Here is a 27,899-nt window from a genome sequence, read left to right on the forward strand (position 1 = left end):
CTCTCCCAACCTTTACATTCAAAGGGACCCAGGAGCAATACAGGACACAATGATGGCAGTCTCTCCAGCCAAAAGTAGAGAACAGAGGCAGCTGTGGTGCACTGCCAAATCTATAACACCCACCTCAGGGTGGGAAATGCCCAAGTAGAGAGCAAGACAACTGCTTAGGAGATGATAAAGGATCCTGAGCCCCATGGGAGAGGGAATTCTGCTCACCTAGACTCAGTGTGTGGGGAACAAAAAGGCTACCCCACTGTGGGTGGGGTATCAATACTCCTCCCCCCAGAAAAGCTGAGGTTAGCAGAGTCCCTGGGTCCCAACCTCAGGGGAGGTGGGTTAGAGAAAGAAATTAGGCTATGGGGAAGTGTGACGTGGTGGAGAGACCCCGTCCAGTGCAGGGTGATTTCACTCCATCCTTCAAGCTGCCCTCTGGCTCCAGGCCATGAGACCTAAGGGCAGGAATCCCTAGAGATTCCCTGATCTGCAGGGCTTTAAAGCCCAATGGCTGTAATCTATGGGATCTCTTTGCTCCACAGGGCAATAGGGTCACGCGACCCACTTCCAGGGTGTAGCCATTCTCTGCCGTGTCCTCTCTGCCTTCTCTAGGTTCGATATTAGGAAACACTATTTCACTAGGAGGGTAGTGAAGCACTGGAATGGGTTACCTATGGAGGTGGTGGAATCTTTAAAGGTTTTTAAGGCCTGGCTTGATAAATCCCTGGCTGGGATGATTTTGTTCTTGTTGGTCCTGCTTTGAGCAGGGGATTAGACTAGATGACCTCCTGAGGTCTCTTCCAACTCTAATCTTCTGTGATTAGTGGCCAGAGTCCAAAGAGGTACACCAGGGTTTTCAGGGCAGTAAGGCCCAATGGCCAAAGTCAAGAGAGATTCCCTGGATCTACAGGGCAGTAAGGCCCAGCAGCCAGAGTCATTAATGGTACTCTGGGTTCACTTTCAGCCTTGTCTAGCAGCCAGAGTTGATGGAGATACCCCTCCGGGTGGGACTGTATTGCCCAGTGACCAGAGTCCATAAAGTCACTCTCCGGGCATGGCTGTATAGCCTAGTGGTTGGAGACAATAGGGTCACCTTTTGGGTGTGGCTGTATGGCCTAGCAGCCAGAGTCAATAAAGAGACCTCTCCGGGCATGACTGTATGGCATAGCAGCCAGAGTCACTAAAGTTGCTTTCTGAACAGGGCTGTATGGTCAAATGACCACTTGGAGTGAGAGGTGTGGGAGGCCAGGTTGGGGGACCCGGGACCTCCCTGCTCCACCAGGGTCCCAGCCCAGGGCCCTTGCAGTGGCAATTGTGTCTGCCACTGGGTCAATTGGGATCCGTCTGCAACACGCTGATTGGCCTTGGGACAATGGCTTGTACCCCCGCCCCGCAGGCTACTTCCTACTTGTCACTCCAGTCAGCGATCTGAGCGTCTTCGGGGTCTCTGGGTTCTTCAGCCAGTGCAACTCCCTGTAGCTCTGACCTCTCTGGTAGCTGGGCATCTGTGTGGGTCTCGGTGCCTCTGGCTTCCGTGGTCTGGGGCTCCAGTAGTTCCTGAGCAGGAGCCAACAAGGAGCATATTTTCTCTCCAGCGGTCAGTCCAGACAGAGCCGGGAGTCTCCTTCTTATACTGCTGTTACACCTGGAGCCTGTTTATGTGAACAGGTGAGATGTGAAATTGTGAAAAGTAATGGCAAAGCTGCTATCAAAGGAATAAACCTGTCCTGGCAATAAGTCAATTGGTCCTCCCCAGGATGCCAGTCAGCACCCTAGTTACACTCACTTCTGTAGCGGGAGATGTGACAGACTGACAATATCCTGTAATAGCCTGAACAAACCTTATGGAATTAAGATGAACTTTACTGATTTATATTAAACTTTACTGAATTAGGGTTAACATCTTCGGGGTGCATGGTATTAAAAATGCAAAAGTGCATGTGATGTTGTGGATTTCGGTGTACCTTCTCTAGTACAAGTAGGGATGTTCCTTTATCAGGCTTTGGAGCCACCAGCTGGGAGAGGTTTGCATGCACTAGTTGAAACTGGATTCTCCAGAGGGCAACAGACAAAGAGACGACTTTTGGATAAAAGACTGAGTTGTATCCAGCAAGCGGACAGGACACCTGGTCCATGGAGGGCCCCAATCCTTAGCATCGGGTTGGAAGGACTGGGCCTACTGACACCTCAAAAAATGGGATAACTGTTCAAAGCTGAAGCGCTGATGAACTTGTAACCACAAAGAAATAGCTAGGGTGGGTGTCGGTTCTCTGACTGTTTTAATATGTTTTCTCTGTAATGCTTTTTACCTTAAGAATTAAGTAGGCTTGCCTAGGAAGAACTGTGTGATAACTGATCTCTGTGGCAATCACTCTGTTATCAGTCTCTAAAGAAAATGCAAGGAGGCCTGTTTAGACAGACTGTCTTTGCTGGGAGTAACACAGTGAAGGCAGGGAACTGTGCGGCCTGGAAATAAACCAGTCAGAAGGGAGTGAGATGTGGGTCTCCCCCAGCCTCTGTCCTTGTCGGGTGAGCAGGAAGCCTGAATGTAGGTGCCCTTGCTAGACCACTGAAGGGAGAAACAGATGCAGTTGCCCTGAACTGTGACAGTTTGCTCCCAACATTTGAATACATGAATTTAACAGAATTAATAACTCAGCATGCTCTCATCAAACCAGACAATCCTAGGTCTTGATAATCCATTCTGCTTAGAAATATAGTACGTTTTCTATGAATATAGAGCATCTGTTCCAATAAGGCCTGAATTCTGATTGGGGACTTTGGGCATCACCATTATACAAATAATAATTAATAGTATATCCGAATCCTCTCCAACATCACATCAGTTAGTTTGGCTGTTCTCCTCCATGTTTCAATGATCCCAAAGCCCACTTAGTTCATCTCTACATCTGGATTAAAGAAAACATTTGATTATAATGAGCAAAAGAGTATAAACCAGTTCTTTTGGTGAATCTCTTAATGAGGTAGTGGAGTACCATGAAGTTATTTTTGTTGTGATATGAGACATTACACAGTTTACTATGTATCTAGTCAACAAGTTGCATACAGTTATAAAAAACTACCAATTTCTTCTTTATCAAGTATGAAGCTTCCAATAATCTCTGACAGCCTGCAATCTCTGCAGCTTGTTGTTAAAAGATGCATTAAACAAGCCTGTCATCAGTCTTGCCTCTTACTGCTATAACTCCAACATTCAGTTGCTACATTGACTTGGAAGAAACTCTAGTTTTGAAAAGCATATCTCACAGTCATACTGATGTTCTATTGTACAGATCTCAACTAACTTAAGCAGGTTTTATTAGCTTAATTGGTATAAATAATTTATTTGTATGTACACATTATTTTCAAGTTAGTTAGAGTAGAATCTGAGTTATGAACACCAGAGATACAAACTGACCAGTCAACCACACACCTCATTTGGAACCGGAAGTATGCAACCAGCAGGGGTGAAAGTAAGTTGAGTGATTTACCAATACGCTGGGGCCAGCCCTGGCCACCAGAAGGGGCGGGGCCTAGGGTGGAAGGGGCGGGGCTGAAGGGGGTCAGAGCCAGCCCCAGCCCACCCTATAAGGTAAGTGCCCCTGCCCGTCTCCTCCTCTCCCCCACCCCCAACCAGGGTAGCAGCAGCAGCCCAGGGCTCCCCTGCTTTTACTGCCACAGTCCTTTAATTAGCTGCCAGAGCCCTGGGGAAGTGGCAGGGCTCCAGCGGCTATTTAAAGGACCGGGGCGGCAGAGGCAGCTGGAGCTCCGGCCCTTTAAATAGCCTCTGGAGCCCCCGCTACCCCAGGGCTCTGGGGGCTATTTAAAGGGCCTGCGTCTCCCCTGCTTTTACTGCCCTGGTTCTTTAAATAGCCCCTGGAGCAGCAGCAGCGGGGCTCCGGCAGCTATTTAAAGGGCTGGGGCAGTAGAAGCAGGGGAGCCCCGGGCCCTTTAAATAGCTGCCGGAGCTCCTCAGCTACTACCCCAGGGCTCCAGCAGCAGGGCTCTGGAGGCAATTTAAAGGGCTTGGGGCTCCAGCCACTGCTGGGAGCCCCAAGCCCTTTAAATTGCCCCCTGGGGAAGCCGGGCTGCCCCAGTACGGTGCATCGGCTCTTGCCGGTAGGCCGTACCGGGGCGTACCGGCTTACTTTCATCTCTGGCAACCAGGCAACACCCACATACACTCACTGCAAATATACACAGTGTTCAGAGTTATGAACAACCTCTGTTCCTGAGGTGTTCCCGAAGTGTTTGTAACTCTGAGATTCTTCTGTACCTTCACAAGTTGAACAGTGAAGTAAAGAAACTGTGCTGTATTTATCCAGGCAGATTTCTTATTTCGGATGGCAGAAGGGAGTATAGCAAAATAAATTTAGATAGAATGATGGAGAATAATTCCTAAGGGTAAGATCTGTTCAGTTTTTAGAGTGGAATAATCTCCTGAGGGATTTTTTTTTTAATAGTGATCTAACAAACATACTCTCAAGTGAATACTATGGAGGGATTATGGGTGAGAAGGAAATGCACATACCTTGTTTGAAGGGAAACTTGTTAAGATTATATTCATGATTTTTTTTTCATTCATTTTTGTGAATATTCACATGAGTAATGTCATTGTTCACAAAAAAGTTCTCCCTACCTGAGGATGCCCCTACCTGAGGATGCAGATAGGTCTCAACCTCTTATTTTTCATCCCCCTCTTCGGTGTCTGGTCTACGTTAAAGGTTATGTCCATTAGTTCAAATGATAGAGGTCTCTGATGAAAGGGTATCGTTCAAGCCCTGATGATGATGCACAAGGGTGCTGGTATGGTTACTTGTGATATAATTTTGTTTTTTCTTCTAGTTTCTTTAAAAATGCTATATTTAATTTACAAACAACATAATTGTTTTTAAAAGACACTAGAAAACATCAGTCATTTTATAGTGCAATGTGGAAGAAAATCCAGAAGTTCTACATTATGGTCAACTGTCACAGATTTATTTTTACTTATGTCATGCATGAGCAGGTTTGACATTAGAGAGGTATGGTTCAGTGCTAAGGCAACATTACTTCCCTGAACAGAAGACTATCATAAAGGTATTTCACTGGTTTAAAAGGATATGGTTGAAATATTTCTTCTCCTCTCTTAAAGAATATTTTAAATGATATGGAGACCTGCTAAAAATTGTTGCTACAGTGTTTCCCCTTTTAAAAAGAAATCCACCAGTTGCCTTAGATAAGTGAATAAAAGTTTCTGGTTATTGCCTGTATTACATACAGAAAATACTATGTTAACCTGGTTTATATATCTAAGACAATATATGCATATTTTTTTTAATGTGGGAGATTTTCTACTGACTTCAACAGGCTTAGAATCAGGCTGGTTTGTCTTGGTTATATTTCCATTATTGAACAATTACCCATCGGTCTCTGAATTCCTTTACATTTGGAAAATCTGTTGGTTTTTGGCATAACCATACTTTCAGCATAACAAATATAATTAGCTCATGAATACTTGTGCCAAGATTTCCCTCTCCCTTGTAATTTACAGATGGAGAAGATGAAGCATAGACTATGAGACTTGCTCAGAGTCATCACTCAAGTCAGTGAAAGCACTGAGATTAGAAACCAGGGCCCCTGATCCTGCAAAGATTCATTCACATGCTTTAACTACATATGCTGTGAGTAGCCCCATTGACGTGTTTAAAAAGAAACCCTGAAATAAAACCTACAATCAAAGAATATTAAGGCTGAAAAACCAAGCACTTAAAAGTTAGGAAATGCCAGAATCAAGATTGCAGTGTGTTGCCTTAGATCAGCTCCCTTATGCATATCCATATAGTCTTTAACTATATTTTTAATGCTATTTTTTTTCCCACAGGATCCATGCCTTGCTCAATACACAGAGTTGACAGTGCTCAATGAATGGGTAACCAATCTATATTTCTTTTTATCATCATCATAATCATTCACTCTGTCATCCCACTGACTGCAATTGTTGGAAACAGGCATGCAGCAATTCTGCAAAAAAGGCCATATTTTTGAAGTTTAATGAACCTGTCCTACCCACCCCCACATCATATATCATTTGAAATCTTATTTTATGCATATATAAATGAGGTATAATGTGGAGCTGTCAAGTGCTGCCATAAGCCTGCAGGTGAGGTGAAACAATGGAACCCAAAATAAGAAAGTGTCATTGTTTTGTATGCAGTGTTGTTGTAGCTGTGTCGGTAGCAGGATATTAGAGAGACAAGGGTGAGGTAATATCTCTTATTGGACCAACTCTCTCCCCAACAGAAGTTGGTCCAATAAAAGATATTACCTCACCCATCTACTTTATTTATTTTTGTACAATTGCAGAGACACTGCAACATGACTATGACTACAGCCTTTATTGTTTAATTTCTACACCTTAGTTTGCTGTTTATTTGTCAAAGCTACCAGAAGACAATGTATTAAAAGGTTTGTATTGGTTTTGCATAGGAATTTTTTTTTTCAAAATGATGAACTTGTTTGGCATGTGGCAAAAATGTCAAACAACATTTTGCAATATACTGACATAAAATATTTTCATATGGCATTCTTAATTTTCAAAGTATCTCATTATAGGTTTCTATATTTTCAATTGCAAGTTGCTGACCAGATCAATCTCATCTGAAAGCTGTGCTCCAGCAGCAGTAGATTGCGTGCCCAAAATTTGTTCTGCATAGTGGGTAGATATAAATGTACGTGAACTCCTAATGTAACACTTCTCTATTTGTAAGCTTTTGTACATATGCTGTGGGATCTAGTCTGCCTAGTAGAAGATTTTAAGCTGTAATTGCTGTCATGCAGTACTACCCTTTGAAATATTCTAGAAACTAATTTTTTAATTCAGGTCAGTACTAGTGTCAGAGATGATTGTACACAAGTCCTTGTTTCTGCACTGAAGAGGGAAAAAAAGCATGTTACAATTCTGATCGATCATGTCATCAACAATATGACAAACCCATTTGACCCTGAACCATATCCAGAGGTCCTTATCAACATATCTACTGGACTGCACATAACACCAGATGTACAATAATCTCTGCTGAAAATAGCAGATGTTGGTGCAGTTGGTTCTGATGGGCCATGTATCTTCTTCAGCCCACCTGGCGTCAAAATATTTGCTGATGTGGTCAAGAAGACTAACTATAAGTCTAGCAAGGGAGGGACAGTCACAGCAACTGTCAGTCCAGAAACTGTTTCCCAGAAAGAAACTATTCTTAGTAACCCAATAGGACCTGTGCCTATGTCCCTCTTCCGTTTTGATGGAAGAATGAGAAGAACAGACAAAGCTAAATTAGGGCATCATCTGGAAGCTCAAGCTGAAAGAATCCATGAGCTAAAGGCATATGACAAAAAAATCATAGTGCACATCAGAGATGCCATGACTGTCGTACAAATGATGGCTGAGATAAATTCCATGCATTTGATGAATTGGCTGCTGAATACTCGAGGCAGATCCTAAAAGGATTTCACAAAGCTAATTATGTAATCAAAGTCTGACAGATATGACAACATAACTCTGTAAAGATCTCCAGAAAGACAGCACCAGACAGGATTTAAGATTGGATGCAGGAGATACAAGGCGCAAGGTGATTGGTGGACACCTTGTGCCTCCAGGGAAAGTTTCTGAACATGGCACCCAACAAGCAGTAACTTGTGAAATTCCTCTATGTGTTCAAATTGCACCTGAGAGCATGAGACAGAATACTTCCTGTATTCTACATGAACCCAATGGCATCTGAGTTTCTACACAATCTTATTTGTGCCTGTACCAGCAGGGGTTGCTGCACAATCAACTATGTTTGTTCTCAGAACAATCTTCTCTGCACAGAACTGTGTATTTGCCAAGGCAATGAACACTGTAGTAACTCACATAGTCTTCAACAGCAATCATAATGATGAATAAGATGATGATATTGCCTAGAAATGTCACCAGCACTATTACACAACAATAATACCTATACAAATTATTATTAGATTTTTTTTACACTTTAGATTGTTGTTATGATTCATTGAGGTCACAAATAAATCCAATGTTATGTCTTGAAATAACACATAGAGTCATTAAACTAACATTTGAATGAAAATATTTAAAGTGGTTATTTTAATGTGTTGATGGTGTCATCATTTAGTCCCATTTCTATGGTAATGGCATGACTTCACTGCTCCACATCATACCTCATCTTAAAGTAGACATAATCAGCTTTCAAATAGTGTATGATGTGCATCTGTGTACAGAGGTTATAGTAAGTGAACCAAATATATGTTGTCTGCTGCTTGCTTGAAAAGTCCTGCTCAGCCCAAGAGTCCTGGGCTAGACCATGATCAGCTGCTCTGTGAGGATTGTGCAGCTGTTCAGCCAGAACATATGAGCTGGGAGATATGGAGTATGGTCAGCGAAGATGGGCTCTCCAGAGAATTTAGTTGCCAAACTTTAACAATTCTCAACTGAGCATGTGCGAACTAAGATTTGCAGTGGCATAAAAATTGGCCAATGTAGCCCATAGGATTATTTTGCTAGCTATTATATCCTACTAATCCAGCCAGCCTTGTCAAATAATATGTTTCTCTTTCTGAAATAATCCTTTTCATTCTTATATTTTATCAGTATTAATTCCTATGAAATTAGGATGTGTTGAGGCATATGATAAGTGTTTCCTAATAATTATACATAGAATAAGTTTTGCTAAAATGCAAGAAGCCTACTGGCCGGTACCCAATAAGATCCGCTAAATAGCTAAAAGTATAATCAGTTAAGAGTAAGTTAGCATAAAAGCTGGTAACCTTTGGCACAGATAGGAATGGTCCCTGAACTTTGGGGAACCAAAGGGAGAATGATACACAACACTGAAGAGATTTATCTGGTGTCTGCAACTAGTTGGTAACCGCAGGATATACCACAGACCTGGAAGTTGCCAAGAGAGCCTAGGTTGGCAGTTTTTGGAGTGAGACAATCCTTATTAATATGTAGAGAGTAAGTGTCATAATCCACTATCCTACAGGATAAGGGTACCCATAAATTTCTTAGGGTATGGAAATAAGATTTGGATATAGTAAGTTGGGCCTGAATTACACAGTATCAGGATCCTATAAAATACCTTGTAAGGATTCATAGGAGGCTTTTAGCTCTGATTTTTTTATCTACCTATCATTCTATCTTCTATCACACTATCAGCTCAGCTTGTGTAGTATAGTATAACTACTCAACATTCCTAACTATTGGGGAAGACAGAACCATTGTGTTATCGGGCATGCCAGGAGTAAGGCTGGTCCTTCACCTCCCATTATCGGGTCCTCAAGGAAGGGTGTGAGTATGTTAGGTTAAGGTACTTATAAGAGGAATGTTACCACCAGGAGTTTTAGAATTCTTTTACTGTTTTGCAGTTAGAAGTTTCATAGCATTTATTATTCTTTTGTTAATCTCAATAAATTTTTTTATCAATTTGGTATTGTCCTCAGTTAAGCGTTTTTGCCAAGCATCCCAAGAGTCCTCTCCCGATACAGAACCCTCTGAGTCCTCTGACCCTGTAGTCTGAATTGGACAAGAACCTATAAATCTTCTGGTCAGATGCGATCAGTGGCAAGCCATAACAACTAACATAAAATTCAAGTCAACACCAACTTTGGGTGAATTTTATGGGGACAGAAAAAGACAGATGTCATCACATTACAGCCCCACTAGTTCTACTCCAAAGGTCAGGTTCCTGCTCCAAAGTAAGGAGGTGTTAGAGCTTCTCAAATGGTTGTAAGACTTTTTCTAATATGGTCAAAGAAAATATTTTCCCTTAAGTTTGTTTGTGGAAAAAGGGGAACCGTTCTAATTAAAACTTTCATTCCCCTCCTTCTCCTCCCCACCCCGCAAAAGCACCTCAGCCTGTAACAGACATCTGCCACAGAAAATTTCAGCCTGAACAGTTAAAGTTTTGCAAAGTTATATGCTGAATAAAGAATCTTATAATGGAAAGTGTTTGCCAGCCTTGATCTATAGGCAGTGCTACCAGCTCCACTTACAATACATATAATTAAAAATTTTAAAAACTCTGTCATACATTTTTCTTGTGTAGGTTGCACTTTTCATCAGTAGATTTCAAGGTGCTTTGCAAAAGAAGATAATATCCTTATCCCGCACATGAGAAAACCAAGGTACAGAGACTTGGCTGAGGTCACCTAGGAAGCCAGTTGTAGAGCCAGGAATAGAACCCAAGGCTCCTGAGTACTGACCCCTACGGGATATCCATTAGGCCACACTCACAATAGGATAGGTGTAGCTCAACCATGATCTCATTTGCTGTGCAGCAGGTTTGACATAAAGTCTGTGTCAAAAGGCCTGCATTATTCAGCATCCCAGTGCAATAAGCTGAAATTTTACAGTCGCTTCAGACAAAGTAGAAAAACAGAGAATTAGAGATGTATAGAGAGATTAAATACTTTGAAATCATATACTGCATGTTTCCAAAACAGGGAGTCACAATCCACAGTGGGTCACGGGAAGATTGGGCCCCAGCTCCCCACTCCAGATGTTTTGACCTGGCATATGGATTTGCTGAGACACTCTGGTCTGGCCCAGCTACCCTTCTGTCAGAATGGGGGGCAGCTGGTGCAAACAGGAGAGGCACATTGACCCTGTGCACAAGGTCACAACATCACTCACTCAGATTTGACCTGGCTGGTCCCTCATCAGGATGAAGGGGCAGCCAATCCAAACCTGAGTTATGCTGTAATGCCTGGAACACCCTGTGGGACAGGAGCTACAGCTGTGGGGTGAGCTTGCTCTCCAGCCCTACAGCAGGGGTCTTCCCTCTGCACTGGGACAGTATTAGGATTGTTGTAGTATGATGGGAAAAGGTGTTGCTGTGAGTAGTCAGTGCCCCTTCCGCTGAGTGAGGAGGGGGAAGTTGACCTATGATTTTGGGCATCCCCATAAATTTGGGCTGTGGGTGGATCATAAAAACCAAAAACCAAAATGCACTTAATGGATTGTGTTACTAAAAAAAAGTTTGTGAACCACTAATATAGTTAATAAAGCTGACCTGGACATCAAGTGATATCCCATAAAATGAAATGTGACAGATCATATAACTGAACTGTCTGCAGACTCAGGCAGATATAACTACATTGGTGATACTCTCTTTTGTACCCCCCCCCCCCCACTTAAATGGAAGTTGAGATTCTGGAGCACAACTATGTGATAAAACATAGATTATGTGACAAATCTGGCAGCTATGGATTAATACTATATATGGAACCCTCAATATAGTGTAAAACTCTCTATTGCAAATCTGAATGTTCCTGTGTGGTCAATCTAAAAGAAAAACACTGAAAAGATCATTGACTGGAACTGAAAAGCTGGCCCCAAAATTTTTAGTTTGTTACTATTATTCAAATGTAACTGCTGTACTGACAGAGTACAATAATTAGAGTAAGAATGAAAGTAATTTTACAGCTTGTTATACGACCAAATTCTGTTGTTCTTATTGTATTTAACAAATGGCAAAGGTCTTCATGAGAGAAATGAAAAGCAAAGTAAATTTAATGTATGGGGATTACAGAACTATTTTGTTATCAGCTGCCATCAAGACTACAGGGAACGAATTCAACTTCATATTATCACAATAGAATGTAGAATAAAATAAAATGTGCATTTATGAACCTTGTCTCTTGGTGGTTGTTTCATGTTAATGACTTTATTAGCTGAAGTGCCTTTGGCATTTTGGAGTAGTACTGCAATTACAACCAACTCGGAGCTGTAAGTGCCCAGCAATTTTATCGGTAGGAAAAGCTTTTTAAAAGTTATCATCTTAATGATTTCAGCCATTCAGTGGGAGTGAAAAATGATGGGGGCTGGGGGTGGGGGGGTAGCATGAAGAGCAACTGTTAATTAGGTAGTTGTGTTTTGTAAAATAGTTAGGAAAAAAGCTCAGTTACAAAGAAATGAGAAATATTTTAAATGTCATAAAAATGGGCTTTCTCAAATCCTTTATAACCTCATTAGCGTATGGTAGCTGCGCAAGCCTGTTCACTTTTAACAAAGAAAACAAAAGGTGACAAGTAAAATGTGCTTAATGGACAGTTTATTAAACCAAGGTAAGAATAGTAACACAATTGTACAAAACAAGGCTAAGGGCTACAGCTGGGTTTTTTTAGCAAAGGAAGCAATATCATTCCGATTTCTGTAGCAAAGGAATTCACTTCATGATTGCCATTTTATTTGTCAATACCATTCTTTGTTAAGAAATGCAGGCTTGGTAAAAATGTGAAGAAAGGGAGATGGAACATAGAATATGTCCTCTAAAGAAGTCTTCTCAAATGCAGTAAGCTATTCTGGCCAAGTTCAGTCCTTGCAAGTGGAACTTAATTAACTTGAAGAAAATTGCACCAGTTTCTAGCAAAGCTGAATATGACTGTGCCAGTAAAAATGAAAGTGGGAAAGCTATTTGTTGTGAATTCAGGCATCCTCTCCCCTTGGTCTCATCTGATTAACTGAAAACAGACTCGATCGTTTAAAGTCTAATCCATCAGCCAGCTTGCTTGTGTGTGTGTGTTGGAGGGTGGCATTTATCCATGAAATATCGAATGGCAATGCTGCTACATCACTTTCAGTATAGTCCACCTGTAAAAAAGATCATTGTGATAGGGTGTCCAATACATACAAAACCCGAAGGGATTAAGGTGGCTAGGTAGGCCAATTAATCATCTATGCTGCACCTGGAGGAGGACCCAGGGAGTAATAAGGGTTAATTACAGATGAAGCTCAGCTGGCCATGAACAGGAGAGGCCTGTATAAATCCCAGTAGCTGAGCGAGGCTATAGTCACTGTTAGGGTGAGAAAGCAAGGTTGGATGTGCCCAGGAATACAGTGGTAAGGATAGTACTGTGTAGACCTTGACTGCTAGTTATAGGGTCTCTGAACAAGAATCCAGTAAAGAAGGAGAGTGTGGTTCCTGTGGAGAAATGGAACCATTAAGGAGGCAGTGGGTCTGGGGAGATTTAGATGTATGTAATTTTCCCAGAAGGGGAAAGCTACAGTGATCTGGCTGGAGGACAAGCCATGAAGTAGGAGCAGTCAAGTCCTGAAAGAAAGAGAGAGAGAGAGAGTGCAACTGCAAGAAGGGGTGTTGCTCCCCCAGATGTGGCCAGCAGGAGGTGAGTAGAGCATGTTTCATAATCCTTAGGAGTAATAAAACTCACTTGAGTAAAATAAGTGAGGTTGGGGGAGGGGAAAAGAACAGACTAGATAAATGAGCAGTGGCGCTTCTGTAGTAGCTGGAATCAGGTGCTGGAAGCAGGAATTGCTGCATGATAGCAAATTCTCAGCCCAGAGGAGAGGGATAGGAGGATGACCTGGGAACTAAGTAGTGTGTATGTGGCTTATTTTTATAAACACTGAGATCCCTCAAGAATTTGCTGCAGTGTTTAAGAGTGGGATGCAATAAGACTATAATACATCATGCTGAGAGAGATTCCCTGTGTGCTATGGAAATACATGTGCTATGGAAATCTCATTGGCAATGAGAGGGAAAGCAAGAGCTGGACTTGCACAAATAATAAAAACATGTTGTAGAACAAAATCATATGCCAGCTGATTGGCATAACCATACAGTTACCTTAATATACTCAAGATAAAGATTCTCATACCTCTGAATAAAGGAAATCAAAGTACAACCCTTCTTCAAACACTTGTGCACAAACTCCTCTCAATGCTATTTGTGTGAATGTTTAAGAATAGTGAATTAAAGCATATGAATGAACTAGAATTGGTTAGAAAATGTTTATTTTTAAATTTCAAACTGAAAACCAAAATATTTTTAATGCTACTTCCATTAAGTAGAAGTTTCTTGGTGGAAAAAATCATAACTTTCTGTGGAAAAGAGACACCTGAAAATTCACGTTTAGTCATAAACCTGATGTCCTTGGGGGAAAAGCCATTTTGACAGAATATTTTTTAACTAGTCTTTCTATGATACATTTAACTATGTATTTGGAATTCAGTCATGTTTGTTGTGCAGACATCAATCAGCTGTGTTAGTGATATTATTCTATAGTTCTTCTGGTAGAAGACCTATATTACACTGTCACTCAACATTTAGAAAACAACTTAAGAAAACTGTTCCCCAGAACTGATGCCCATGTTGGAATTTTTCATGCCAATTTACCTAAACGTTTCTGTGTGACGAGTCAAACAGAACACTATATAAACTTCTTTAACAGACAAAGTCATAATAGAAGGACAGAAAAGTTATGAGGGGTGGGACCTTTTATGAAGTGAAATAAGTCCTACGAAACCTTTTCGAGGATATTGTTAGTCAGACCTAACAAGTCTGGTGTAGATTGAATCAGATTGGGTTACCCTTTTCCGATATCTGATGAAGTGAGCTGTAGCTCACGAAAATTTATGCTCAAATAAATTGGTTATTCTCTAAGGTGCCACAAGTACTCCTTTTCTTTTTGCGAATTCAGACTAACACGGCTGTTACTCTGAAACCTGATCATTTTTTGTTACCCTATACATTTCCACATAGTTATTCAGTGACTTTTATGTCTTGGAACCTAGATCGAGTAATTCATTTAAACTATTACTGGAAAACAAGATCATTCATCCTTTCTAAAATCAATCACTATGCCAACAAACACAGAAGCTATACAAATGCAGAACAAATGGGTAAATGTATTGATGTATTAGTGCTCAAGGCAATAGTAATTAAGTGGAAAAATACATCTATTTAATCTGAAGGCTGAGACTGACTTTATAAATTCGAAGACAATTGCAGCTGAAAATCATGTACTTTGCATAAACATATAGAAAAATATATTTATGTGTAGATGAAGAGTATTAAGGCCAATTTAATGTTAACTCAACATATTTACCATTTACTTTTGTTTGCAGTTCTAAATTTTTTATGTATGCATGGTCTGACACCCGCTGATTTGAATGGGGTTTGGAACAGGCTATTAGAAAAGATAGAAACTCAAAGTAAAATAGACAAGTCATGTTATGGAAAACTTTGTAATAATGATGGGGGGGGAAGGGTTCGGGGGAATAGATAAAATAATTTTTTTATATTAAGAAACTAATCCTAAAGTTTCAGGAGACCATGACCACCTTACTGCCTTAGCTATGTTGACAAATGTGAATTTCCTACATTTTATGTAGTAGTGCTAAGTATATGTCAAAACACCTATGCTCAGTTTTTTGTACTATTTCTTATCTTTTGTTTATTCAATTTTGTATGTTTTTAGAAAATTCAGTCAAATCAGTGGAATGGTGAGGAGGAATGTGGGCCAAATTCATCCTCCATTATGCTCAGTGGAGTTGTACTGGGAATAAATCTCAAACTGTAGTTTTTGTTCACGGGAAATTAGGCTGTTATGTTCTCTGCCATTCAGTGAATTCTCCCTTTAAGGGCAGGCACAAGGACTTCAAGACAGCAGAAAAGCAGGACACGGCATCTTTGGCCTTTAAAAGAGCTAATGGTTAAAAACGAAATTATTTTCTGCAGAAAATTCTGAGAATGAGGAACTGAGTTATGTATGACTTTGTGAACTTGTGTAGCACTAATTTAATCTGAAACTTTTTGGAACGGAGGCCTGTTCCTAAGGACATATTTTTAAACTGAGAAACCATCATTTCTGCATGTAAACCCTGTGAAGCAGGAATGAGGGTTCTCAAACTACTACTTGTCTGTCTGGGCAGATCATAATTATTCAAAAACCTAAATTATTTCTTGGCATGTTTTCAAATTAATATATATAACCTCCTATTCTGTTGAACATAGTCCATTGCTCTTTTTCCTCTGTTAGTTTCTGTCATGGAGTCTTTCGTACATGTGAAATCAAACAGGAGTAGCAGAAAGCTGAACCATGCTGCATATGCCAGCATCTGGCACATAATTACTGCACATGGATATTCTTAGAATTGTGATATGACTATGCCATCTGTAACCACATCCATATGTGGCAATAGGTGACATATCAGGGATAGATTCCAGTTGTATTTAATCTGTGATGGTAAACTTGTACAGGTGAGATGACCTATAAATCAAACAAATGTGGTTTAAGCAGAGTTCATCCTAAAAATGCTATAATTATCTAATCAGCTTGCTGTAATTAAAAAAAATCTTGGTAATTACAAGAATAACAAATTCAAATGCTATATATACTTTTATTGACACCATTAATGGAATGGTAAATTATATACAGCTAAGAAGAGCTATCTGCTTGGGGGGGGGGAGAAATTACAGTTGTTTCTACACCTCCAAATTCTCCTGATGAGTTTGGTAAGAGTTGCTTCCAGTAGAAATACCGTTGGCTGATTTTAGTAGCCTATTGAGAATACAGATACACATTTCTCTTTTATTGCTGTGATAAAAATGTCAGAGAAAAAAGCATGCAGCCTTAAATAGTCATTAGAGACGGATATTCTTAAAGCACCAAAGGCACCTGCTTTCATAAGGTAGGCATCAGAATTCATAGTTAATATAAAATAAACTTCTTATTGAAATGTTATAGTTACAGGGGAAAAATTTTAAAAAATACTTCCAGAAGCTGAAAGTGGGGCTGATCTAGAGATACTCATAACTAAATCATATGCACAAACCACTATATTGTCACTCCAGCCTCCCTCATGAAATGAGCAATTATTTTGACATGCTAAAGGCACTTGCAGCTGTATTTATGGGAAGACTAATAAAGTTGATCCAGATGTGTTTTCCTCCTGGAGGATGATGGGGCATCCTCCACATCAACTTCTAATAAAATGTGCTTTTAACTACTCAAGTAGGTGTCAACTAGCTGCTGCATTCAGTGGATGCTTACATAAGGTAGATGTACTTGTTTCCACCACTGTGATTTTCATACACATTCCCTACTAAGTGTGTATTGAGTTTATATGTATTGAAACATGCTGACTACAGTTTTCTTCCTCTAGTCCCCAAAGACTTCTCCAGTAGTGGAGTATAGCTGGAGTGCAGAGACCATCCCCTCACCTCCAGCCCCATGCCTACATTAGTGGTTGTGGAGGTGGGATGGAGGTTTTGCAACCACTTGGTGAATTTACTCTACTATCAGAGTAGTCCCTGATGGCCAGACACTCTAACCTGAGGGCCACTTGCTACCTCTAAAGCAGGCTAAAGGGGCCAGAATGCAGCAGGTAATTTGGCCATAATAATCCTATTAGAGAACATATGAGACACAATTGCTGTCCTAAAGAGCAGACCATTTAGGACTCAAACTAGGCAAGCACCCTGGGAGGCCCAGAGGGTGTTGTGTTCTCATGCATAGAGAAAATGGGAGTGGTGATGACATTTTGTTGACATGAGTTCTCTTTGATAGGCCTAGTGGATGAAATGAGTTTTCAAGCAGGGTGAACTGTAAAATTACTCGTGTTTTCTGTGAACTATAAAATCCCATGGTTTGGGGGAGACTCAGGTTATTATCCCAGCATTGCCACCGATAAAACTTCAATATTCTAATTCCTATTTGTAAAATTCTGTGCAAATACTACACACAGGAACAAGAGTAAAATAATTCTAAGGAGCTTTGCTCCTGAAGCAAGAGCACATATTTAGTGAGCACAGCTACATTAGGTAATTAGCATGCAGTTGAGTATTTATACATGAATGGTAAAATCTTTTTCCCCCTTAAATCAGTTTCTAGCTGAATTTTCATATGCCTTAAAATGTGCATTGAGAGAGAATAAGGAGAAATTTTCCATCAAAGATATAAAGGAATGAACTAGGGCATGCTTTTTTCTTTATATAGTATGGGGGGGGGCATTTAATGAATAAGATCATATCTTTCTAAGTGTGTTCCTAAATGTCAATGTGTAACATAGATTTGATTACTGAGGGGTAAAAGAAGGCAGACACTTATATCCTCAATTGAGTTAAGAGAGGTTTGTAAATCCCATACAAAATATGTCTGGGACCAAATCAGAACAATTCATGTATAGTAGGAGAGAACAGATAGATTTTTCTCGTGTCCCCAGGGAGGAGATGACTATGATGTACTCCCTGATCCAAAGCCCATTGACTTCAATGGGTTTAGGATCAGATATCTTTTGTCAAGAGTGTCCTTGCTAACATCACTGATAGGATTGCTTTTTCTAAAGAAGGTCTGGAGAAGATAGAGATGATCTAACACAGGTAAATAGTGTGGGAGGGCACTGTATTTAAGACCCTACTGTGTAGAAATTCTTACTGCTGCCTGTAAGTGAATGGAGTGTTTACAATTTGGATATGCATGGCATTGGAGTAATTGCAATGTTTATGAATGGCGTATTTTGCATTTATTCTGATCTGGAGATTGGGGGGCGGGGAAATCATTCTACCTATCAGAAGTTACAAAAAGTGTTAGCAAGATGGAGTCCTTTTGAGCTAATGGGGATTTTGCCATCATTTGGCTGGATAGTGGATCTGCTTCTCCAATATAGTGGAAGGATAGTCACAATAATAGCAAGGGGACGCTTGAAAGGACTAAGATGATTGAGAAGAACAGGATTGACCTAGATTATTTGTGAGTTCCTGGGGAAAAATGAGTGGTGCTTGTTCTAGGCATTACTAATGAGCTAGTAGGAACTTTGTATTTGAGGTGGTTAGGAAGGACTTCCTATTGTGATACTACTCAACTCTTTTTTTTTTTAAGGGATGATTTAGGAATTAAATTTTTAAAGCTTAAGTTCCTCTAGCATATGGTTTTGGAAGGATACTTGTTGAATAAAGTAGGTATGATATGAACTTGGCTTTGTGGTTAATATAGTTCTTAGAATGGTTTCAGAAACTCTTGCTCTGGGTATACTACTAATGTAAAATTGCCTCTTGCATTTACTCAGACACTGATAGGAAAGAAGACTGCTCAGCCTTTGTTATGTTTTGTTATGTTTACAGGCCTGATTTCCTAAATTTTGTAATTCTGATACAGCTTTCAGCTCATAAGTATCTGGGTATTCTGCTGATATGGCACCGTTCCTAAAGATCTGCATCCAAATGACTTCATGCTTTGAGGAACATGTGTATGACCTGAGAAACAAGTTTACCTTACAATAAATTTTACTCTTCCATGTACTGTGTCCTTGGTTTTGTGTACATTAACCTCATGTAATACCAGATTACCAGGTGCATGGTGGAATTAAAACTCCTTACATTACAGGAGTTAACACTAAGATGAACTGTGTGTAAAACTGTGCAAAACATTTATTAAATTCTGTTTTTAGTTTTGTAATGAAACCTGACTTGCCAGCTATGTCAAAATTCACTGTTCAAATTAAGCTGAGCTAATGGGTTATTTAACAGAATTTCAGCTAAAATCAGGCAAATTTGACTACATCAGTTGATGATTTAGCTTCTAGTTTATGGGGTTCATTCAGCTCTCTGGGAGGTTTTTCAATTATCAGCAGTTTTACTAACATTTTCTCTTCTAATGAAGATCTGTAGAAATACAAATGTTTGAAAACAAAATAATTTTGTAAATCTACCTGTCGACATTTGATCTAGTTAAGTCTGCTGGAGTAATATAAATGCACTGTACTACAGAGGTAAGAAGACTTATTCTGGAAATGTTCTCAAGTGTCTCAATTTCAAAAATCTATGCTAAATTAGAAATGATCCACGGGGAACACGGTCAGAGCTCCTCCTACACAGAAAAAAGAAGTATAATCATGGGAGGAACAAAGTAGCTAGCCATTGGCTAGCGCATAAAGTGTGAACTGAAGGACATTGGTCAAAAAGAGCAGGTTTACTCTATAAAAGTAAAAAGCACTTTCAAAGTGTGATCCAGTGTCACATGTGAAGCAAAGGTGAATTCCTTTCCCATTAAATATTCATATCCTATGTTTAAACAAATTGCAACTTCACCAAAAAAACAGCTCTTCCAGCTGACCCTAGGTGGCAGTCTCAGCACTGAGTATATGGATTGTATGAATGGTCATACAATGCAGTAATATTTCACTTTCTGTATTTCAAGGGAAGTTTGTGGCTCATTAGTGTTGTGATGGTTCTATTGTTACTACTCAAATGGTATAAAATTCAGTGGATAAATTCTGCATGCATACTCAAATATTGAGAATCCCAGCTATTAAACATATCACTTAAGTCCATACCATTAACAGATGTATACTAGTGAATTTATGCAATTTTGTCTCTTCAGCTGCTAGATGGTGGTATAATTTGTTCTTCTTTCTCTACACCCTCTTGCTTGTAAGGAAAATGGAGATAATGAGGAATTTGTCATTTTCTTTAATGAAACAGCAATATGTTTTCCTATGCTACTAAATTATGGCTTTCCAGCTTAGTGCGGCTTTGACCTGTTAATGTTTTAAAGCTCTAAATTGCAGACAGTATGTATAAAAATACATATAATTAGAACAGTTGCTAAAGACTCAGCCTATTTTTTTTTTAATTAAAGCAATAGGCTACGTATAACAGTTGAAAACCATTTTGTGTTTAGTTCAAAATCTGAGATTTCTTTAAAGTATATGCTTCGCTTTTTTCTTTACCAGTTTTATTTCCTTTCTCAGTGTTGGGTCAGATGCTATGAAAACTAAATTGATATGAACGTCTTACCTATAGGACACGTACACAAATCAGCAGGAACACAACCACCTAATCAAAATGCCATATGGGTGCAATATTACAATCTCTATCTTTAACCGCTACTTTATTCAAATGGGAATAATCTTCTATTTCTCCACAAAATCCATCCCTACTCTACTCCCAGGAAAAGGTGTATGGCCCAGAGTCCTGGGGAGCAGGGCAGGCCCCAATGAACAGCCATACCATATACGCCCCATGGCTGGATTGGCCATGCTGTGGACCAGCTGCTCATCCTGCTGCTGCTTGGGCTGCTGGTCATCATGACAGAGGGACGCTGGGCCACATTTGAGTGAGTGATGTTGCAACCTGGTGCATAGGGTTGCAGCGCACTCAGGTTTGGCCTAGCTGTCCCTCCATCAGGATGAGCAGCTAGTCCCAGCAGATCTACAGCATAGCCAGCCTGCCCACTATGTGGCTGGCTGTTCTTCATAAAGTGTCAGGGGCCAAGATGTGTTTGGCAAAGGCCCAGCGATTGGTTAATCCTGCCCTGTCTGTTCCTCCAAAGTGAAGACTGGTCTTTGATCATGAAAATAGTTTAAAAGAATGACTTGACCCATCTCATAAAATTTGGATCCAGTAATTCTGAGACTAAAGGAGTTACTGGCCACTGAAGGCATTTAGATATTATGAAAACAGTGTTGGCCAATGAATCTTCTAGAACACTCCTAGAGGAAACATTCTGTCAGTGTCCTGTGTGTTTGAGTGAATTTTCTTAAGCTTTTCAGAAACCACCTCTCTACATGAAGTCTAAATATAGACTGGAAGGAGGAAGTGCCAGGAATTTCTTCCAAGAGGGGTTGGCCTGCAGTAGGAGTTGATGATGGTAGAGGTTGGTATTGATCTAATGCCTCAGCTAAGGAAATAGGCTTTTTTTTAAAAAAACTAGTTGTGCCAGTCTGATTTCCTTCCAGTCCCTGAATAAATATTTGAGATTAATGTGCCTAGGGAATTCAGAGATCATGAGGATATAATGTAGTTTTGTCACTGCATATAGTCTTTGAGGGGTGACAAATCAGGATAGCCAGATTTTTGGGAAATGCAAATTTCTTTTTGAAAATATCTTTGAATTGAATACTACATCTTAAAATCAAGGAGCAGCCTATCACACAAAGATGAAGAAACTGAGGTCTTTCACTAAGCAGTTTGTTACAAAAGATATGATGTAAATAATGAATTCTAGCTTACAAAAATTATAAAAAGAGAAGGGTAATTCCTGGCAGATCTGAAGCAGGAAAATGGTCAGATTGATGATCTCCATGCTCCCTAGAAGAGTCAGGGAGATGCACAAAATTAGAAAATATCAGTTTAGGGATAGACTTTCAAAAGTGCTCAACATTCACAATTGGGGCCAGATTTTCAAAAGCTCTCCACATCCAGCAACTCCTGCTACATAAGCTGGATCATATTTTCAGTGGGAACTGGTAGGTGCTGCACTTTTCTGAAAATATGGCTCTTATTGAGGAAGAAATTCTCTCATGTTTATGTCCAGAATAAACACTGGCTGATGCCTCTCTTCAGCAATGAGGTAAGGTATTCACCACCCATACACCACATAAAGACAACTTCAGAGTAACAGTTTCTGTAGTCTTGTAAAACCAGTCCATCGACCAAAGAACAAACTAAGTGGGATTTTTTTAATTAAAATTGCAACTTAATCAATGTACAGTTAATTATCACAATTACTGTTAATTTGGAACTCCATGTTATAGTGGGGTGGGGAGAAATGTTACGGGGAAATCAGGATAGAAGTGGGGAGAGACAGATTCTTAGCCTTTATATAAGAAGATAGTGAAGAAAACAATTGAAATAAGAGAATAAAATTTGGAGCCCAAATAAAATTGCAGCAAGTGTTAATAAGGAATCCCTATACCACCTTAAAACATGCCTTTTCTGCCTCAGGTAAGGGCAACAATACCACAAGGAACATTTTCAGTTATGATTGTCAACTATTATCAGCAATGGATCTCCTCAGGAGTGTAGAGGTGCATGGGTTTGGTCTGTATGTTTTCATTCTAAATTATGCTTCTCCATTCAAGTTGTAATAAATTATTTGCAATTCATTCTCAAATGAAAAGAAGTTCTTGAATTAAATCTACATGGTTAAAGAATTGACCAGATATGCCTATTAGAGAATTTTAATGGGGAAAATGTTTCTGGATGGTGGGGGTGGGAGAAAAGGAATTAAAATCAATCGCTAAATTCAGCAGCAGCCAGGGCCTATGTATTATAGAGTTCCTTAACTACAACCTCATCAGTGACTCAATAAGGATAAGGTATAGTAAAAACTCAGGAGAAAACTAGGTTCTGGGAGAGTAGAGGAAAGTCAAAAGGTTTTACAACTTGTGCTGGAGATATCATATTCTACAGTATAAAACTGATTGTGAAAGGATTTAAAATTTCTAATCTTTCTATAGAACCTAAACAAAAGTAGAACTCTTTACCTTCTGTCTTAAATAGGAGGATGAATTTGACAGGTTCTTTTCTTTCCAAAATGTTAACAAGCAGTTGGCCATATATCAGCCTTTTCCTAAGCTGAACATGACTGTTTTGTAAACACTTAAAGGTTAAAAACCAAGCCAGGTCAAACATTTCTCTTGTAGACGTTTAAATGTCTTGAAACTTTTGGATCAGGTAAGAGCAATTTCCAATTGCTTCACTATTTTCCAGAGGGACCATTTTCCAGGGATCTAGGATTTGACACAATTAAACCCCTGTTATCTTTTTAATGTTTCTTAATATGTTAGTAGACCTCCAAATGTGGACTGGTTTTATGGCCACTATTAGTCATTGTCATTAGTCTTTTGACTCTAGACACATAGGCAGGCAAATATTGCATCTGGGATGATGTGTATGTGAGGATTACACCATGGTCATGGTCAAACCATGACTTCTTCCACTTTGATTTTAGAGTCCCTTTGTGCTGTTTCAGCCCTTTTTATCTAGTGTAAAGGGCTGAAATGGCTGGGGGGGTGAGGTAGTAGGAGGGGATAACATACGACTTTTTCCCCTATAAAATCAAGGCTGATTGCAAGAGTATATTTTTACAACTTGTGTTAACTATCACTATTTCCTTTAATAAATAAGTCTGACCATATTAAATAGAAAAAGAGACGGTGGCAGTTATTCTTGCTACAGTAAGATTTTTAGTAGCCACCTTCTTGTCTATTCCCACTTTCTAATAGGCTAGATACAGTTTTAGACTTATTTCAAGGTTATTTTTCAGAGTGGTTCTTGAGGGGAATTTTTATTTTATTGCAGTTTAATAGGCTCAAGGGCTTAGTGACAGATCTTTGGGGATGATAAATATTGAGTCAAATTACTAGAAAAAACTTTATACAATGAATGAATTGCATGATCTGTGCTAACCGTTTAATTTTTAGCATTCCCTCTGAATGTGGTACATAAGCAAATACAGCATAATTAAAAGTACTGAAGATATAAAATGGGGCAAAAATTGTATTGGTGACCTTACTGCTACACTGTACAATTTAGTGTAATTTGAGAATAAGTCGGAAATTTCCAGATTTATATTGGGGTGAAAAAATTAGTTGAGTAAAACTAGAGAAGTATATTTATTCTCTCTCTAGGGATTTAAAATGCAATTTAGCATCTCAGTTCATAATTAATGAGTACCTGAAGTCATTTAAATTAGTCCTTATTACAGTATGTGGGAACAGACTAACATACATATATAGTGGTATATCAAACTTCCCAATGATAAGGCAATGACAATTTTATTTGAAGTGTCTTTCTCCCCCTCCGCCTCCACATTTTCAGATTTGCTTTAACAACCCAAGAAAAATGAGTAGATAATCAAATCCAGGTGCATGCATCAGAAAAGTAATAGTTATAGGCAAGTAAATCATAACTTATACATGTATATATTTTGTTGGTAGTCAAGTATTATAAATATAAATACAATAAAATTTCTGCCATTTGGGTGCAAATTTTATATTCTCAGGAATCCGTAAAGATGCTTATCTATTGCATTCATTTGTAGTGAACACTTCCTTGTAATATATAGCAGTTTGTCAAAATTCACATGTTTTTGAAAGACTGTACAAGGTCATACAATGAACCAGCAGAAGTATGATTGAAACATTAATAAAATTACCACCTTCTTAAACTAAATTCAATTTCAAGAGTTAGATAAACTAGCCACTTTGGGATATTTAAAGAACAAGATGGGGGTGGGGGGAAAATACATGCTACCATGTCCTCATGTGGTGCAACTTCCATGGTCTCATCCCCACCAGAAGCCAGTACCTGTAAAATATGAAAATTCTATAGCACAACTGTTACTGACTTTGGCTGGAAGAAAGTCACCTTTGTATTGCTCTTTGATCCTCCACTATCTATAGTATTCTATTATACAGTTTGTATGTGCAAAATCCAGCCCCTGGATGAGGGGAGGAAGTTTGCTGAATGGCCTTATTTGCTCCAGTGTCTGGCCACTGTTTGGCAGATACAACAACATTACTTGATTCCTTGTTTTTGTCAGTCACGCTTATTGATGACAACAGTGCTCGTGTGCTCATACTTACACCCACATAATGTACAAGCATAGTGAGTCAACTTGTTTCAGCTATATTTCTGCACATTCTATGTTTGCTTCTGGTGAGTCATTCAAAAACATTTGAGTTCCCACACAACTGCTCATCAGTGAATTTTCATCCTAAATGCTCAGTGTTCTTACCAGAAGTGATAAATTTTAGATGGGATGGGGACAGTGGCAAAGGAGATGGACAAGACCTTGTAAAGCTTTCCCAGTGCTCTTTCAGCTACTGGAGGACTGCACACCTATTACTTTGTGTTAATGTCTCTGGTGATAGAAAATTGAATTATTTATAAGTGTAATTTTCTATAATCTGTCACATGGGCACTTATTAATAACAAACAAGGGGGGATGAGTTTTCTTGCAAAACACCATACTGGAAGCACAGAGCTCAGTTGAATGGAAAAGTAATGTAATGCATCAGACAAAGAAATAGCTTTGGTGTAGTCATGTGAATAGAGAATGTGTGGTCATGAGACTGTGTGGTCAAATAGAGAACTGAAACTTTCTACCCTTGGGTAATCTTACGTTAGGCATAGCAGGAGTCAAAGTAGTTCCGTTTGGAAAGTGAGACTAAAGGTCCCTGTTTAAATATTGCCAAAGCCCTGGATTTAACCAGAGACTTTTAGATCTTCAGTCTTTCTCTCAAATTCCTTTTTTCTATTACAGCAGGTGCACCCTTATCTTTTTCTAAAAGATACTCCAATTCAACTGGAAACTAATTTAGAAGTCCTATAGTCTATTACACAGGAAGTTAGACTAGATCACAGCAGACCACTTGGGCCTTATTTCTATATCTGGGAATCTATTTTTTGTAGACTAATTCCACTGCAAAGGCCCAGAAAGGAAACCTTCTAAAATCTCCCCCCTCCCCCATTCTCTACCTCTAGCTAAACTGCTGCATCTCCTTGATTGGATTATGAGGTCTGTTGGCTTCTTCAAATCCTCCTCCTGATTTTGAGTTGTGCTCATTCAATATGAACAGCAGTAATATCTCGTGATTGGGTACAACTAACCCACAGTGCTGAAATAGCATTGAAAACTCTGTGAATTATTCACAATCAAACCAAAATGTAAAATACATTTTGTGCACAAACTTGAACTCCAAGTAATTTGAACATTTTTTTTTGCTCACAGACTTCCTGTCGACAGTCTAAATCTGAGTAAATAATATGCCTTAAAGTATTTGCTCAGCTCAACTTCACTGAACGATTTTATAGAACTAGCAAATCGGTGGGGTTGAATTTTGAACCCCAACTCCAGAATTGGGGGCCCATCTTGCTCAATGTAATTGTACCAAGGACCATATAAAAACGTGACTTTACCATAAGTATAAGTACAGGCATGTGAGAGACCAACTACCTTTACTATGGCTCAATATAAAGTTGTTATACCCACTGCTGTCTTGTTTTTACTTCACTTTTATTTTTAATTTCACCCACCTGAATATTACCAACTATTTTATAATTATTACAATAAAACTTGAGGGCTAAATATTGCTGAGCCATATTTAAAATGTGGGATGGAAATGGTTTTGCTGCTGCCTAAGGAGTTTTCCCATAAGAGAGTGGGAGGTCCAGGAAGGCTAAAACAGTATAGTCAAAACTTTTTGAATAAATACTTAGTGGAATTAGTGCTGAAAAGCTTTACTGTATACTTGAATCATCTTTTTGTTTAAGCATGGGCGTGCTAGAGCAGAGAAAGACCACCATGATGTCAGCAGCCGGTTTCACTGACTTGGATGTGCTTTAAATTGTTAACATTTCTGTGCAACCACTGCAACGTACTCTGGTCTTGTGACCTTACCTAAGCCAACTGGAAAGCAAGTTGCACTCTAGAAACCTGATCTTATAGTCCCTCTCAACCAGAAATCAGTGTGGAATATGGGCTCTAAAGGTATAAACTCCCCTCTGATTGATGTTGATGTACAGAACTTGTATCAGTGTCAATGGTCATTTCATGAAAAGAAGGAAACAGCATGTCTCAAGGGTATAATATTATGTACAATATATAATTATAGATCTCCATTAAAGACCCACTCCAGGCAAGGTTGTTTTTTTTTTCCACTTCCCCTAAAAGCCTAATTTCTAAGGGCTGTAAAAATGCCTTCTGTGTTAGAAGTTGGCCATGTAAGGTCTTAATTCAGAAGCACTTTTATTTTCTTACAACCATGCAAACTGCAAATGCCTCAGTTTGAATGTGATACCATTATGATAGTGCAGTGCATTCCTAGCTCTCTTGTCACTAAGCACTTGGTGGCCTTGTTAAAGGAAATGAAACCTGACTTGTTCACAAGAACTTTGTAGGATAATTACTGTTCATGTTAATGGAGCAGCACCTAGAGGCCCCAGTAGAGTTCAGGACCCTGCCATGCTGTGCATTGTATAGATACAGTGAGACACTAATCTCTACTCCAGAGAGGTTACTGTTTAATTAGACAAGACAGACAAAGGATAGGGGAGACTGACTTGCCCAAAGTCCTGTTGGGAGGAAAGCTGGGGCAGAGCTGGGAACTGAGTGGCATCTCTTACTGCAAATATGTTTAAAACAATTTTACCCTGGCTTTCATATCTTCCATTGGAACAAGTCTTAGTTCATTAAATACATGCCTCAGGGTTTCATCCAGCCATCTGCAGGGGTTGGGAAGAAGGGATTTCCCACCTCCCCTGTGTATTCTGAGTTATTATTTTATTTTAATCTCCTTCCTCTCCAGCATCAGAGATGGCCATTACTGGAGATGGGACACCGCA

At 39.4% G+C, this 27,899-nt stretch overlaps 1 protein-coding gene across 1 annotated transcript in view; it reads right to left on the minus strand.

The window, feature by feature from the left end:
• Nucleotides 1-1,398: 1,398 nt before the first annotated feature.
• The window catches only part of LOC140905541 (T-cell surface antigen CD2-like), a 111,253-nt gene continuing 84,752 nt past the window's right edge, over nucleotides 1,399-27,899 (minus strand). Inside the window, 1 exon segment of the mRNA XM_073329082.2 lies at nucleotides 1,399-1,646. Within this exon segment, the coding sequence (XP_073185183.2) occupies nucleotides 1,399-1,646 (248 nt within the window).

Source organism: Lepidochelys kempii, chromosome 1 (assembly GCF_965140285.1).
Source record: "Lepidochelys kempii isolate rLepKem1 chromosome 1, rLepKem1.hap1, whole genome shotgun sequence".
In the NCBI taxonomy this organism is placed as follows: domain Eukaryota; kingdom Metazoa; phylum Chordata; order Testudines; family Cheloniidae; genus Lepidochelys; species Lepidochelys kempii.